Genomic DNA, 16271 nt, shown 5'->3' with positions numbered 1-16271 from the left:
TCTGGGACTGGTGAGCCATGGGCATGATGAGGTCACTCAGGGAGTGTGGGAAGGGCCAGGAGCGGGCTTTCGGGGAAGCACGGGAGGTCACTTCAGGACACTGGGGAAGCCGATAAGAGCGAGGCACAGCCTGAGGTGGAGGACCCGAACTCACTAATTCCCTCCGGGCCTCAGGTTGGCGACACTGCGGGCAGTTTCGGCCATCAGTATCCTCCGGTGAGTCTTCCCACCCCGCCCGGTCCTTCCCGGCGCTCGCCCTGGCCCCGCCCGCAGCGCAGCAGCTGCAAACCTCACCTCCGCACGCACTCCCGGCGGGCTCGCCCGCCAGGCTCCTCGGGTCCCGCCCCTCGGGCGTAAGTACCGCTTGGCCAGGCCCCAGGGTGGCCCACCTGCTTCAGACCCCGCCCCCCGGCAGAGACGCCGAGCGCAGCCCGAGTCGCGAGATGCTTCCCGCTTCCCCAGCATTCCGCCGCCAGCTGGCATCTTTTCTCGTAGACGCCATCGGAACCTGCGCCCTGGGCCTCCTGTGTTCCCAGGGGACTCGTCAGATTTGCAGCAAGGTCTCACTGATACCTGGGTGCTTCTGCCTTCACCCTCCCGCAACCCTGCGACGCCATCGGCCTCAGGATGGGTTTTTCGCGAAGCCCACTGCCTGGCCTCCCAGTTGTAGAAAGCTATCTGTGCGCATGCGCACTCGGGAAGGCAGGTCCCCGCTATCTAGGCCTGACTCTGCTTTACTGCGCGTGCGTCGGGACGAAACGGAAGTATGTCTGGCTCTAGCCCTTGGGCCGTGGCTTGGTTTTTGTTCAGGACTCCTCGGCCGTGCGCGGTGGTGGAGAGGAGGCGGCCTTGGATTTAAGATTTCCTTGGTCTTCCCAGGGCAGGGTATGAAAGGACAGACCTTCATCTGGCACCTCCCTCCCCACCCACTTGAGATGAAATCCAAACCTCTTAGCTGAGCCTTTTCATCTTTTACATACTGGCCCATCGAATCTTTCCAACATCGTCTCTTACCCCGCTTACCTATAAATGCTGGCTAGCCCCTCTGCTGATGTATAGACCTGACGCTAGCGTGGCCTCTGTGAAGCCCTTCCTGAAAAAACGCTCCATCCCCACAACTGGGTCCAACTGGGCTCTCGCTAGGCTAGGACTTCCCCTCGCCCCCCCACAGCCACCTGCTTTCATTCACTGGCTGGTAGCTAGGAGTTTCCACGGATGTCTGTGGACTGCAAGCTCCCCAGTGGCAATGTATTCCTCCAGCAAATGTGTGCCTCCAATTCTGTATCACCAACATCCAGCCTGAAATGACCAGCAAAGAGTGTGCTCAAAGAAGACAAATCTCTAGCCAGCATGGCAACAAATTTATTAGTTTAGAGTAGAAAAAGCAAGTCTATAAATGCTTTGATTTTTCAGTAAAAACTGAGCCTCTTGACTGGAGAGCAGCCAGCCTGCTCTCCCCTGACTCTGAACAGCTCGCCCTACCATTAAGGCACTTGAGAAAAGGAGGAACAGAGCAGTCTCAAAGAGAACCTCCCTGGATCCTGGAGAAGGCCAATACTGCCCCACCATTCCTTTTCAACCACAGCCCAGCAAGGGAAGAGCTGGCAGAGACCTCTCCAGGCTGAGAAGGCCAGGTCCCCAAAGGCTGGTAGTTAGGCACAAAGAATGCCAGCACCAGAGAGGGGTGGGTAACAGGGGCATTATTTTGCCTCAAGGTATAAATGAATCTACGATTTGAGGAAGACACTTGTAATAAGGCTTTGTGGCCTCCAAGGCCATAGCTCCAGCCTACCCATCTCTCTAGGAGAGTACTAGAAGCTGGAGGGTAGGGTTGGGGGACCCCAGAATTTTCTGTAGAGCCTGGAGCCGAATATCAGGATAAGGGATTGAAGAGTCTGAGTCTTCCCAGCTCTCCCCTTTCCAGAGAAGTTAATGCTTCTGCTTAAGCACCTCCAAAAAGAGAGAGAGAGAGATACTGCCAATAAAAGAATAAAATGAACCCCCCCCAGGAAGACATCACCCAAAGAAGCTGGGGGCAACTGGAGCACACCCTCCCAGAATCCATAAGTGTGTGCTTTGGGAGGGCTTCCATCCCTTGCTAACCCACTGCTCTGGGCAGGGCGGGTATCACCCCTTTAGGAGCTGATCTGACTCAGAAGGGCTGAGAAGTCCACGTCCGCGATAGAGGAGAAGTCTTCATCCCCCGAGAGGAGGCCATTGGTGAGCCCAGGGGGCCCCAGGGGAGTGGGAGCTGGGTCAGGGGGCCTCTGGGACCCTGTCACCAGGCGAGTTATAGCCTCAGGGTACTCCATCAGCATGGGCTCAGCTGTGTGGGGGCCCATGGGTGCACCCTGGTTCAGCAACTGCTGAAACTCAGAGTTGTCGACAGATGCCAGGTCTGTGAACACGGCAGGGTCAGTGTTGTTGCCAAGCAGAGCCCCCAGGTCTTCATCAGTATCAAACTGAAGCTGCAGCAGGGCCTCGGTCAGCGTCCCTTCCCCAGTCTGGTTGGCCTTGGGGGCAGGCGCGGTCACAGCCTGAGCCAGGCCTGGGGCTAGGGCCTGGGCCAGGGTTGATGCCATGCCTGGGGCTGGGGCTGGGGCAGGGGCCAGGACTGGGGTCTGGGTCAGGACCGGGGTGGGGGCTGGTGCCAAGGCCGAGGTCTGGCTTGGGATCTGCCCAGAAGGAAAGACCATGGGGGAAAACTCCTCAAAGTTGATGGTGCTGAGAGATGGCGTAAAGGAATAGGGCTGGGGAGCTGGAGAAGAGAAACGGAGAGGCAGGGGTCAGAGAAAGGCTTGGAGGCACCCCCCCATCCTCTGTGCCCCCGCCGCTGCCTAGAGTGCTGAGGCTCAGCCCTTCCCTGGGGTGTCACCACCAGCACCCTACTCCCTCCTCTTACCCAATCTGGCCTCCCCTGTAGGGCCCAGTTCCAGGCTCACCTCGGTGGAGCCCTGCCTGTCTACCCCGGCCCACAGAGCTCTCACAGCCTTTAGAGGAAGGGATGCTTTCAGAGCGGGCACAACCTTGTGCCCGAGCAGCTGGCAGGGAGCAGTGCCTCTTCCTTCTTCTTGGAGACACACAGCAGCACATAGATTAGTTTGCTGTTTTGCTACTTCAGAGGTGACCTTTTGGTTGCCCCACTTCAGTGGAGAGCTGAGAGCAGAGACTGCATTTTTGAAACTTCTGCATCTCAAGGCATCCAATGTGGGTTTAACCGACACCACAGAGGTTCTCATCCCCAGGAGGGTGCTGGTTCCTGGGACATACCTCCCAAGCCTCTGATTCCCCAGGTCTGTAAGGGGCCCGGGAATCAGCATCTTCACTGCTTCCCAGCTGGCTCTGATTTTAGGCCACCAAGGCTCAGGCCCTGAGAAACAGGAGCCCAACAGAGAGCAGGCTTCAGACTCCTGCTGGTGAGACTGCTCGACTCCCTCCAAGAGGTGTCGAAACTATGGGCGGAACAGATTTGAGCCTACAGTTCCGGTGTAATGACCTTAAGGAAATCCTCACCTGGCTTGGGGATGGAGGCTGAGCCACGGTTAGGCACAGCGATGCGCCGTGTCGGAGGCCGGGGGTCGGTGGGCCCTGTGGGGTGAAGGCTGGGTCAGTTCTTGGTGTCTAGGGTCCCCTCCCCACCCACTGCTCTCTGATTCTCCCACCGCCCCCTCTTACCATTGAAAGGGCTCTTTTTCATGATGCTCTTGAAGGTCTCGTATGTCCTTTTGCGCTTCTCCTCAATCCGGTGACGATCATCTGGGAAAGTAACGGAGGGAAGTGGGTCCTGCTTGTACCAGTGGACCCCCAAAGCTCCCAAAGGACCCTTGGGAGGTAGGCGAGAGGACAAACTTTTCTAAGACCCTTTCTCTAAACCTCAGCCAATGAGTAGCGCTGCACAACTCTGTGACTCTCCACAATTATAAGAATGCCATGACTTTTTTGAGACCTCCATTAGTTGAGTCTGCCCTCCAAAGGCCACACAGGTGACCCCAGGAGCCATCGCAGGGTCCCACCTCAGGCTTCTCTCACCTGCACTGCTGACGTCCCTGCTCCCGTCCAGCCCTGACCAGGCCTGGTGCTGCGCTCTCTGCTCTCCCGGGTATGACAGGCTGGCTTAAGACTTCAACAGACTCTTAACCTTCTCCCTGATGGTTTCCGAGTTTAGTCTGGAGCTTTTTGCACTCTAACTACTGCAGCACTTGGATAAGCCCAGAGCACTCAACGTCAAGAGCCCAAAGCCAACCTCACCGTCTCACCTCCGACACCTGATCCTGGTTCTTTTCCCTCCGGTGTTCCCGCCCGACCTCTTTTGCCCTGTTCCCAGACCCTGCACACATCCTCAGCAGCTTCCTCCTTCTCACTCGCCACCACTCATCCTCTAGATGCCCGTTCACCAAGCACCTGCGTGCCAGGCTCCATTCGAGCCACTGGAGGTGTGGCCCTGAGTGAGCAGACAAGGCTTCTGTCCCCAAAGCTGGGCCATCCAAGTGACAGAGGGGCACTGGCACAAGTGACAGGCGCTCTGAGGAGGCGGCCCAGGGCGGTGCAACAGCACCAGAAGTAAGGTCAAGGGATCCAGTTTAGGGGTCCCGGGAGCACTGGCGTGAGCCCACCATGTGAAGCTCTGCATTCCGAGCGGAGGCAACAGCTACAGCACCGGTCCCCAGGAGGACACAAAGGGCCATGGGGCTTGGTCTCGGAGGAGGCCGGCGGTGGGTGAGACGGTCTTGTGCGTTGCGTCTGTGAGGTTCACACAGCACCTTCTCTCCTGGAACATCTTCCAAAACCTCCCCACCTCGTGTCCCCCTTCTCAGATCCTCTGCACGCTGCTTCCAGACCTGCTCACGTCACTTCTCTGTTCAGAAACCTTTGGTGGCTCCCGAGGCCTTAGGATGTGACCCCAGATGAACACAAGTCCAACCTTCAAGGCCCTTCTGCCGGGGCCTGCTCACCGCCTGACGACGTGAACTCCTGCCACAAAGCTGTCCCCAAACGTGCTGTGCCCTCTCCCTGCCCTTCCGCTCCACCCACCTAGAGAATGCGCTTCCGGTCTTTCTCCAACCTAAATGCTATCCCCTCCACGCAGCCGCTTCCAGCTCCCACAGTATTCTGCACACACCTTGCTGTTGCGCGTGTCATTCTGTGACGTAAGGCTGTTTTGCATGTGTGTCTTCCTCATGTGATCGAGCTCCCAAAGGGCAGAGAACGTGTCCTATTCATCTTTGTATTGAGAATAGCCTAGTGACAAGTGGACACTCAGTCCTCATCTGGTGGAATGAACTGATGGCCGTTTCAGGCCTTGTTTTCCAGACTGTTGGACAGGTCCCAGGGCAGGACACACTTTCAGGCTGGATGACAGCCTTCAGATAAAGGATCACTTTGGCTGTTCCCATTTGAGCAGATGCCTGAAAGCCCTGACCACACCATGGCTGTGTGGTGGTGATAAGTACAGATACGGTGCGGCAACAGGTCCCTGGAGCCAGACGGCCTGGGTTCAAATGAGGTCTGGGTCTATAACTCACTAGCTATGTGACTTCAGGCAAGTCAGATGCTATCTCCCACCTCAAAAGGTTCATGAGAGAATAAAATCAGGTAATTCAGCGATATACCTGGAACAGGGCTACACATATCACAAGAGCTCAGTAAGTCTTGGGCATCATTAAATGAGGTGAGAAGAACCTGATTATTATGGAAAATTTTGCCCAGCCCCAGCTTCTGACCTTCACCTATAGCTGTGGCAGCCAGCACGGCCTCACTCCCACTGGCTGGAGCCCACAGCCCTGCTGCTGCCCTGCCCAGCTGGGTACCTGTGTCTGGCAAGTACTGGAACTCCATGGGCTCGCTGAGCTCCCGATCGGAAGGCCGCCGCAGCTGCATGGAGACGCGCACGGGGGCCTGCAGGCCGGGGTCCGCGTAGGGCGGCGTCCGGAACACAATGGCCACTTGCCGGTGCACGTCAGCTTGTGAAAAGGAGCCTCGGGCCTCCCAGCCCGGTCCCGTGAAATACACCTCGATGTCCTCTGCAGGAGACAGGGCGGCTGCGTGGGTGCTCAGCTCCCCCGGCCCGCCACCCCCTGCAATTGCTGATACTTTCCTCTAGAGATGCATGGCTGTGCTGTCCCCAAGGAGTTGGGGACAGTGCTTAAACCAGCTCCCTAACACTTAGTGTGTCTGCTCAGCCTTGCCCCTCGCCTCCTGCTCCTGGGTCCAGCCCTCCTTCCGGCTGTGTACCTTTCTGCACCTTGTCACACAGCAGGAAGATCTCGTCCCCACCAAGGCAGCTCCCAGAGTTCCGATTCACCCGGCAGATCTTGAGCTCGGCGGTGTTGGGGGCGCCTGAGGGTGTGGGAATAAGGAAGGAAGCTCTGAACCACCGGCGGTCTCCTGGGCTGACCTGCAGGAAAAGAAGGCTCCTGCACAGCCCAGGGTCAAGGTTGTCCCGAGTTTGCTGACTACACCTCTGCAGCCAAGGTTCAACCATTCCCATTGGCTCCTCACACCAACCAATTCAGCAACTCTTTATCTACCAGCACCTACTCCATGCCCAGCTCTGCTCTAGGCCTGAAGAACATAACCACACATAAAAGGTAAACATCTCTGCCCTCACGAAGCATACAGTCCTATAAGAACCAAAGCGATCACAACTGCTGTTTCTCCACCTGACCCAGGCAGTATTCAAGACCCATTCATACCCACCTTTGCAATGAATCCCTCCCTCCTGAGCCCCGCACCTCCCCACACACTGGTTCATCCTGGTTTTCCGGCCTTGGGGCTCCAAAGCCTTCTTAATTTCACGTATCCTACTGGCTACTTTAAAACTGCAGTTGACCAATGTCAGCCCAATCCATCTGTAAACTTCCTGTGAGCTTTCCTCATTGAATTCTCAGTTTCTAACATTATCTTGTTCCTGGAAGTTCATTTCCTGGAGTCATCAGTATGGTCCTGGGCACACCACCCTCTCGTCATGGGCTGGAAATGCCTATCTCCCATCCGACTCCCTGCCAGCCGGGACGCTGCACCTCAAGGGCAGCTCTGCGTCTCCTCTGCCTCATCTTTTTGGTCAGCACAGCGCTGGGCACAGAGGGGATGACGGATAAGCTGGATGACTGGAAGAAGTCAGAGCGACTCTTGCAGGTCACCCCTCCCCACCTCTCCCTTCCTCCTCACAGGCCCACCCCCCTCCCCTCCCTGCGGCTCCCTGACCACTCACGGTTGTCAAAGATGGGGTGAGAGAGGACAGGCGCCAGGCGGAGGGGCCTGCCTGCCGGGTCCCGCACTGTCACCTGGAAGCAGAGCCGGACGGCATTCAGGTCGTAGTCCCCGCGCTGCTCTTCTATGGGAACTGTCAGAAAAACCGATGGTCAGGAGAGCCGGGGATGGGGCTGGGAGGGAGCGGGGTATGCGGGTAGCTCTGAGCTGGAGGGCTGTTGGAAGATGTGTGAAATAGCAGGAGTCCTAGAGGAGGGCGGTGGGAAGGTTCTAGACCCATCACTGACTCCACCTGTGACCCTGGATGTCCTGTCCCCTATGTTCCTGCTCCCGGTCTGTTTCTCCAATGGTAAAATGTACTGAACGGGCACCGCATCTTGGCCAGTGAGGGACACGTGAGGGGAAGGTGGCCTCAGAAGCGTACAATAGCTGGAGGTGCTCCAGGCAGGCCCAGGCCTCCGCCGTCGCCGCCCTCACCTTGGAAGGGGTTGTTGTTGGTCTGGATGCGCTGGCTGATGGCCTGCTCCAGGTCCCGCTTCTTTACACACTGGATCCCCAGGTTCTGAAAGCTGAGGCCCCCCCAGGCATAAGCTCCACTGTCTCCAGCAGAGCCTGGGCCTTCCTGCCTTGCCCACTCTGCCCCTTATCCCCCACCCACTCACCAGGTGATCACTCAATTCTTAAGCCCCTTGAATGCCACCCCACCCAACTGTGCCACGCTGAAAGCCACTCCTTACTTTGGCTGACAAGGCCCTGTGCCCTGCCGCTTGGCCCCAGCCACAGTCCCTGCCAGCTCCCTACCCTCTGCCCCAGGGCTTTCTTTTACCCTCTCCAAAGACATGACACTCATTCGCACTTCAAAGCCTTCTGCTGGGCATGTTCCTTCAGTGCTTCTCTACTTTCTCACATTTAGCTCTTACTTTCAAGAAGCCTTTCTGACCTCCCAGTCCAAAGGAATGGGACCAGCTCCTTCACCTCCCCCATCTCAGGCTATTCTTCCAACCTATTACTGCTTCATTTTCATCACTGAAATGACGACTTTCTAACAGTATCTTGTTCAGTTATTTGTACATTTATTTATGGTCTGCCTCTGTCAACCAGTACATAAGCTTCAGGGGAGACCGTTGGTTCACTGGCTTTCATTCTGACTATAAGAGATGTGACACTCCTGCCACAGGGTTAGGGGTTCAGAGGTGATTAGGGACCCACGCCTTTGCCACAGAGCTCACATGGAGCTCCTCCTATCCACTGGAGAGAGGAGACAGACAATTTCAAAACGAAAGAATCAGCTTGCAAAGCTGGGGAGGGAGCAAGCAGTGAGGAATTCTGCCCTCTGTCCAGAAACGATTAACATTGTAACAGCAATACAACTGCCTGCTTCTCCGATTCCCATCTCATCACCACCTTCTACCATCCCCTGCCACCCCTAAGTAGCTCACCTGTGGATGCAGCGGTCGGGGCAGAGCTCAGCCTCATAGAAGCCATCCCGGCAGTCTTTCCCCACAAGCTCGTGGGGGTGAGGCCGGTGAGGGGGGTCCTTGGTGACCAGGGAGATGCGGACTGTTCCTGGCCCTGTGTAGCCATTGATCTGTCCAAAGTACAGAGAGCACCCTAGAGGGCTGGAATTCCAGACCCAACTCCCAGACACAGAATTGGGGATGGGGGGTGGGGGCTGAAAGCAAGTCCCAGCCCCACTGACTCTGGGTCCCCCACTCTGGGGCTCTACTGACCTTGATGGTGGGGTGGGTCTTGGTGGTATCCGTGCTCCTCTCACCAGGGATGCTGCCAGCTGAGCGGCCTTCGCACTTGTAGCGGAAGCGCATGCCCCGCTGCTTGGGCTGCTCGATGATCTCCACATAGGGGCCAGAGGCCTGCGCAGGCTCTGCAGGGGACATGTGGGCCAGCCCCCATCAGCCGGCTGACCCCATCGCCCCTGACCCTGGGGAGCTCTTCCCGACCCACTGAGAAAGGCTGGTCCACTTACCTGCGGGGAAGATGAGGGGGAAGAGGTCTGAAAGGAGAGGGAGACAAGGGTCAGCAGGAGCCCACATCCTGTCCTCACCAGGCAAGGCCTGCTTTCCCGCAGTGTGGAGAGGGAACCAGGCTCCTTCTCGGGGACACTCAGTCAGGGCCTGCTACCTGGAACCTTCAGGGAAACTAGGGGCTTGGGTACAGGAGCCAGAAGCACCCTTTTCCTGAGGGAAACCAGGGATGGCGGCCTCCCTCCACCAGGGGAAACTGAGTCACGGCATTTTCTATTTTCTTAAGTTAACACTAAGGGAGGACACCCCCCTCCATCCCGAGAGGAAACTGAGTCAGATACATTCTCCCCTAACAAGGAAACTAAGTTGGAACTCCCCACGCCCCCTCTCCCGGGTCCCGGGGGGAAACTGAGTCAACGCTCCCCCCCAACACCCCACACCCAGGGGGAAACTGAGTCAGACCCCCCGATGCCCGCCCCGCCCCGCGCCACCATCCGGCCGGCCGCTCCCTGCGCAGCGCCCATCGGAAGGGTCGGAAGGCGGCAAGGGGCCTCCCGCCGCGATCCCCGCGGCCCCAGGGCCGCCATCCCGCGGGGTCAAGGGGCGCCCTCACCGTCCATGGCCGGGGTCCCGGGGGCGGGGCCGGGGTCGCAGCTGGGCCCGCGGCGCGCGCTACTGTCGAGCCATTCGCCAGAGGCGGAAATGCGCCGCGCGCGCCCGCCGCCGCGTCACTGCCGGGAATCCGACCGCGCCTGCGCGCTGCGTCTCCGTCGCCCTCGTCGCCGCCGTGGGCGCCGCCGCCACCGAGAGAGGTTCGGGGGCGAAGGCGCGCCGCGCGGAGGACGGACAGGCCGCGCGCAGGGTGGACAGGCTGCTTGCGCCGCCGCTGCCGGCGACCCGGAGCTAGTGCGCAACGCGCGGGGCACCGACAGGCAGCTCGCCTGGAGGCCGCTCCCGGGGCTGGCGGGGCAGCTCGGCTCGCTCCCGAGTCTGGGCCCCGCCTGGAGGGCGGGGCCTGCGATTACTCACTTTGTTTTTAGGGGATTTCGGGGGCCACCTCCCGCCGATCGGAGGAGTTTGGTGATGTCACCCCGAGCCGGTCTGGAGCCAAGCTAGCGCTGCCGGGCTTCGACGCCCGCCCCGCGCAGGGAAAGGCTCCGGCCTGTTTCGCCCGCAAAGGCCAGGTGGCTCAACTCTTCACGGTTTCCTAGTCAATAAAAGTGCTTCTTGATGGTTATTGCCGCATAAGCACTTTTTAATTTCCCGTCCACCCCAGTCTGGATGCAACGAGGAAAAAGAGAAGTGACCTGGACCTCTCCACCTGGCAGTACTCGGATCGTGGCCTTCGCGGAACCTGCTGCACGTTAGCGTGATCAGAGGCTCCGCGCCGCGTCCGCTCGCGCAGTACCCGCAGGCTCGTCGGTTTAAGATCATCCACACCGCCGGCCCTCGGGGGCAGTGGGTGGACAGGGGTAGTCACCCAGGGGTAAATCGCTGGAGCTTGTCTCTGCAGCCTGACATCTCTGTTCCGTTTGAACTCCCTTACCCGCCCCTCCTCCCCCCGCCTGCCTCCCAGGGCTTTCTGCTGGGGTCCAAGAGTTTCCCAAAGCATTTCCACTAATTAACCGTCCTGTGACTCCTCGCCGAGGGTATCGTCCCCCAAGGCTGAGCCCCGAACAAGCAAGTACGAGCGGGTTGGGGGTGGGGCTGGAGCACACACCGCCCCCGGGAGGATTCTTCATCCCACAGTGAGGATGCTCCACGGCTGGCGGCAGTCTTCCCCAGATGCAGGAAGGCTTTTTATTTTCTCTAAGTTCCTTCTAAATTAGGGAATCGTGTGGGAATTGGAAAAGATTGGAAATTCTGACTTGCTTTCCCAGGCTCAAAAAAAACAGGAAGAGAAAAGTGAAAACAGTTACCACCCCTCCCACTCATTTCGGTTTCTCTTGTGGCTGCCCCGGATTAGAAAAGGCAACTTACTTGCTTTTTCTGAGGAGGCAGTCGTCAGGAAGACAGAGTGGATTAATTATAATCTTTGGTTAATGACACACAATCATTATTGATGCTAGCATGGTCCTCCTTTTAAAATTTAGATAGATATACCTTTCAGATTAATACGAGTTCCAGTGCACCCACTGCAAAACTCAAGAAGCTGGATGGAAAAGCATCAGGACTTATATCTACCCACCTGCTCCTCACCTGTTTATCCCCTCCTTATCCCAGTGTCTAGGGTACCATCATCCACAATTCTGTATTTGCTATTCCTTTGATTTTTCTAAATAAAAAAAATTTTAAGAAAAAAAATTACTCATATATACATGCCTGCATAATGATGTTTGTTTTTGCTTAGTTTTGAACTGTAAGAGAGTATGGTATTATTTGTTGTCCTTTGTTATTTACATTTTTCACTCAGAACATTATTAATATTCATCTGTTTCATAGTTCATTCCATTTTTTTACTACTGTGTACTATTCTGCAAACATATCACAGTTTTTTCATTTATTCCTCCTGAGGGTGGCCATTTGGGTTTCCAGTTTGTTGCTATTATAAACAATGATGTTCAGAACATTCCTGTGAATGTCTCCTGTTACATATATCCAGAATTTTTCTTGGGTATATATCTAATCGTGATCATTAGGGTATAGAATTTCTGTTTATCAGTTTTCAAAATAATGCCTTGGTTCTTTAACATCCTCCAAAGTTAATTAATAAGCATTTAAAAAATATCTTAACGAATGCATGGATTTAAACATTTTTCATGTGTTTTAGGGATTCCCATGTGTTGCAGTGGTAAAGAATCTGCCTTCCAAGGCAGGAAATGCAAGTTCAATCCCTGGGGAAAATCTGGAGGAGGAAATGGCAACCCTCTCCAGTATTCTTGCCTGGAAAATTTCACGGACAGAGAAACCTGGCAGGTTATGGTCCATGAGACAGGCAAAGAGTCAGACACAAGTGAGCACGCATGAAGTGCTTTATTCCATTACAATTATTACTGAAGTTCAAATTGTTCCATCATTGGCAACAATATATAAATAACTCTTAAAACTCAATACCCAAAAAACCAAACAACCCAATTTATTGTTTTTTTTTAATCATTTTATTTATCTTTGACTATGCTGGGCCTTCGTTGCACAATGGCTTTTCTCCAGTCTCAGAGAGCGGGGGCTACTCTCCAGGTGTGGTGCACGGGATTTGCGTTGCAGTGGCTCCTCTTGTTGTAGAGCACAGGCTCAATAATTGTGGCACATGGGCCTAGTTGCTCTAAGGCATGTAGGATCCTCCCGGATCAGGAATGGAACCAGTGTCTCCTGCAGTAGCAGGCAGATTCCTTTACCACTGAGCCGCCAGGGAAGCCCCAAACAACCCAATTAAAAAAACGGGCAATGAACTGGAATAGACATTTCTTCAAAGAAGATAAAAAATGACTAATAAGCACATGAAAAGATGCTCAACCTAATAGCTATCAGGAAAATGCAACTGAAAGTGACAATGAAATACCACTTCATACTCATTCAGTTCAGTTCAGTCACTCAGTCGTGTCTGACTCTTTGCGACCCCATGAATCGCAGCATGCCAGGCCTCCCTGTCCATCATCAACTCCCGAAGTTAACCCAAAGTCATGTCCATCAAGTCGGTGATGCCATCCAGCCATCTCATCCTCTGTTGTCCCCTTCTTCTCCTGCCCCCAATCCCTCCCAGAATCAGGGTCTTTTCCAATGAGTCAACTCTACATATGAGGTGGCCAAAGTATTGGAGTTTCAGCTTCAGCATCAGTCCTTCCAGTGAACACCCAGGACTGATCTCCTTTAGGATGGACTGGTTGGATCTCCTTGCAGTCCAAGGGACTCTCAAGAGTCTTTTCCAACACCAAATTCAAAAGCATCAATTCTTCGGCGCTCAGCTTTCTTCACAGTCCAACTCTCACATCCATATGACCACTGGAAAAACCATAGCCTTGACTAGACGGACCTTTGTTGCCAAAGTAATGTCTCTGCTTTTTAATATGCTGGTCATAACTTTCCTTCCAAGGAGTAAGCGTCTTTTAATTTCATGGCTCATTAGGATGGCTATTAGCAGAAAAACAAAACTACAATTGTGGCTGAGAATGTGGAGAAATTGGATTCTTTGTACATCATCGATAGGAGTGTAAAATGGTACAGGTGCTGTGGAAAATAAAAAACAGTATTTATTAAGAAATTAAACAGAATTACTATATGATCCAGCAATTCCACCTCTGGGTATAACACAGAACAACTAAAAGGAGGAGCTCAATCAGATATTTGTAAACCAGTGTTCATAGCAGCATTATTTACAATAGCCAAATGGTAGAAGCAACCTAATTGTGAATGGACAGATACACAGATAAACAAAACGTGGTATATATATGTGTATGTGTGTATATATCTCATTCAGCCTTAAAAGGGAGTGAAATTCTGACATAGCTGCAACATGGATGAACCTTGAAGACATTAGGCTACGTGACATAGTGTGTGTGTTAATCACTTAATTGTGTCTGACTCTTTGTGACCCCCATGGACTGTAGCCCACCAGGCTCCTCTGTCCATGGGATTTTCCAGGGAAGAATACTGGAGTTGATTGCCATTTCCTTCTCCAGGGGATCTTCCTGACCCAGGAATGGAACCTGGGTCTCCAGCATTGCAGGCAGATTCTTTACCATCTGAGCTGTAGGGAAGTCCCTAAGGCAGACACCAAAGGACAAATATTGCACAATTCCACGTATATGAGGTACCTAGAATAGTCACATTCATAGGGCAGGAAGTAGAATAATGGTTCTCTGGCTGGTCAGTGGGGCAGGGGGCAATATGGTGTTAGTATTTAATGGATGCAGAGTTTATGTTGGCAATGAAGAACATTCTGGAGATGGATGGTGGTCACGGTGGTAAAATAATGTGAATATACTTAGTGTCACTGGATGGCACACTTAAAAGTAGTTAAAATGGTAAATTTTATATTATGTATATTTTACTACAATAAAAAATCTCAGTTCTCAATCAATTATTCATTCAATCTGTCTCATCCTGTAGACAAAACACTCGAGGTAATGATACCAACTCTACCACCGATAATGTGATTAAATACAGAGTATATTTTTACAGTTTTTGTTCTTAGGTCGTACTCAGTTTGGGGGTTTTCTGTTGTTGTTGTACATATCTATTATCAAGTTAAGAAAGCTCCTTTCTAGTTCTAGTTTACAGTGTTTGTGATAAATGGGTGTTGATTTTCTTTTTTTTTTTGGCCACACTGTGGGGCTCGTGACTCTTAGTTCCCCAACTAGGGACTCAACCCAGCCCCGGCAGTGAAAGCACCGAGTCCATAACCATTAGAGGTCCAGGGAATTCCCTGGGTGTTGATTTGTATTAAATGTTTTTCTTGTATCTATGGAGATCATATGATTTTTCTCCTTTATCTGTAAATGCAGAGTATGACATAGATTTCCTAATAGTAAACTATCTTGCATTCTTGGGATCCACCTAGCTTGATCACAGTGTGTTACATTGTTGAATTTGATTTATTGATATTTTAGGAGGAGGTTTTGTAACTATGTTTGTAAATTCAGAGGCTGTAGTTTTCCTTTTGTGGGGGGGCTTGTCTAATTTTGGTATCAAAATTGTATTAGTATTTATAGGGCTATTTTGACTTTTCCTGAGTTAATTTTGAAAAGTTGTGGTTTTTCTAGGAATTTGTTCTACCTAAGTTTTCAAACCTATTGGCATTAAGTTGATGATAACTTTCTTACTTTTTTCATATCTGCTGTAACTATAGTTATGTGTCCCTTTTCATTCATTACATTATTTGTACTTTCTATTTCTCTGTAGATGTCTTGCCAGAGGTTTTCTGAGAATCTTTTCATGTACTTATTTGCTATCCGTGAATCTTATTTAGTGAAGTATCTATTCAAATATTTGCCTTTTTAAAAAATTTGGTAGATCTTTTTGAGCTATACATGGCTTTCTATATTCTAAATACAAGTCCTTTGTTGAGTGTATGTATTGCAAATATTTTCTCTCAGTCTGTGTCTTGCTTTTTCATTTTTAAAAGAGTATTATTTGCAGAATAGTGAAAGTGAAAGTTGCTCAGTCGTGTCCAACTCTGCAACCCTATGGACCATACAGTCCTTGGAATTCTCCAGGCCAGAATACTGGAGTAGGTAGGCGTTCCCTTCTCCAGGGGATCTTCCCAACCCAGGGATTGAACCCAAGTCTCTGCATTGCAGGTTGACTCTTTACCAGTTGAGCAGAACAAAATATTTTAATTTTGCTTAAGTGCAATTTTTTCTTTTGTACTACATGCCTTTTGTATCATGTTTAAAAAATCTTAGCCCATCTACAGATGAATAGCTAAAGAAGATGTGATATATAATGGAATATTACTCAGCCATCAAAAGGAATGAAATCTTACTATTTGCAACAACATGGATGGACGTGGAAGGCATTATGCTTAGTGAAATAGGTCAGACAAAGACAAACATGCATGTTCTCACTTACATGTAGAATCTAAGAAACTGGACAAATGAAGAAATATGACATTAGATACAGAGCCCAAACTAGTGGTGAGGGGAGCCGGTGGGAGGAGGGCAGAAACAGGTGAAGGGGATTAAGAGATACAAACTGTTGCTTATAAGTAAGGCACAAGGATGTAATGCGCAGCACAGACTGTAGTTAATATTTTATAATGACTCTGTGTAGAGTATAATCTCTAAAAATATCAGCTATGTTGTACACCTGAAACTAATGTTGTATTGTAACACTTCAGTAATTTTAAAGTGTTTTAAATTTTTTATTTATTTATTTTGGACTGTGCTGGGTCTTCGTTGCTCTGCAGGCTTTTTCTAGTTGCGGCAAGCAGGGGTTTCTCTCTGGCTGTGCTGCGCCAGCTTCTCATTGTGGTGGCTTTTCTTGTGGAGCATGGGCTCTGGAACTCCACGTGGGTTCAGCAGTTGCGGGTCCCGGGCTCTGTACAGGCTTAGTAGTTGTGGCCCCGGTGCTTAGTTGCTTCACAGCACGTGGGATCCTCCCCTATCAGGGATCAAACCTATGTCTCCTTCACTGGCAGGTGAT

The 16271-nt window shown here is 52.3% G+C and overlaps 1 protein-coding gene across 1 annotated transcript; it reads right to left on the bottom strand.

The window, feature by feature from the left end:
• Positions 1-1342: 1342 nt before the first annotated feature.
• On the bottom strand, positions 1343-10180 carry RELA (RELA proto-oncogene, NF-kB subunit). The gene is made up of 11 exons (XM_055415522.2): positions 9805-10180; positions 9194-9220; positions 8940-9091; positions 8649-8797; positions 7687-7778; positions 7211-7342; positions 6232-6336; positions 5808-6020; positions 3676-3756; positions 3514-3588; positions 1343-2758 (listed from the first exon to the last, which is right to left on the bottom strand). The coding sequence occupies exons 1-11, from the start codon at positions 9809-9811 to the stop codon at positions 2136-2138; spliced, it is 1656 nt and encodes a 551-aa protein (XP_055271497.2). The 5' UTR covers positions 9812-10180; the 3' UTR covers positions 1343-2135.
• Positions 10181-16271: the final 6091 nt, after the last annotated feature.

The sequence above is a fragment of the Moschus berezovskii genome, chromosome 25 (assembly GCF_049115385.1).
Source record: "Moschus berezovskii isolate FMDL1 chromosome 25, NW_MosBer_1.0, whole genome shotgun sequence".
Classification (NCBI taxonomy): Eukaryota; Metazoa; Chordata; class Mammalia; order Artiodactyla; family Moschidae; genus Moschus; species Moschus berezovskii.
Note: the sequence above shows the minus strand (reverse complement) of the source record. Positions and strands in the feature narration are given on the sequence as shown.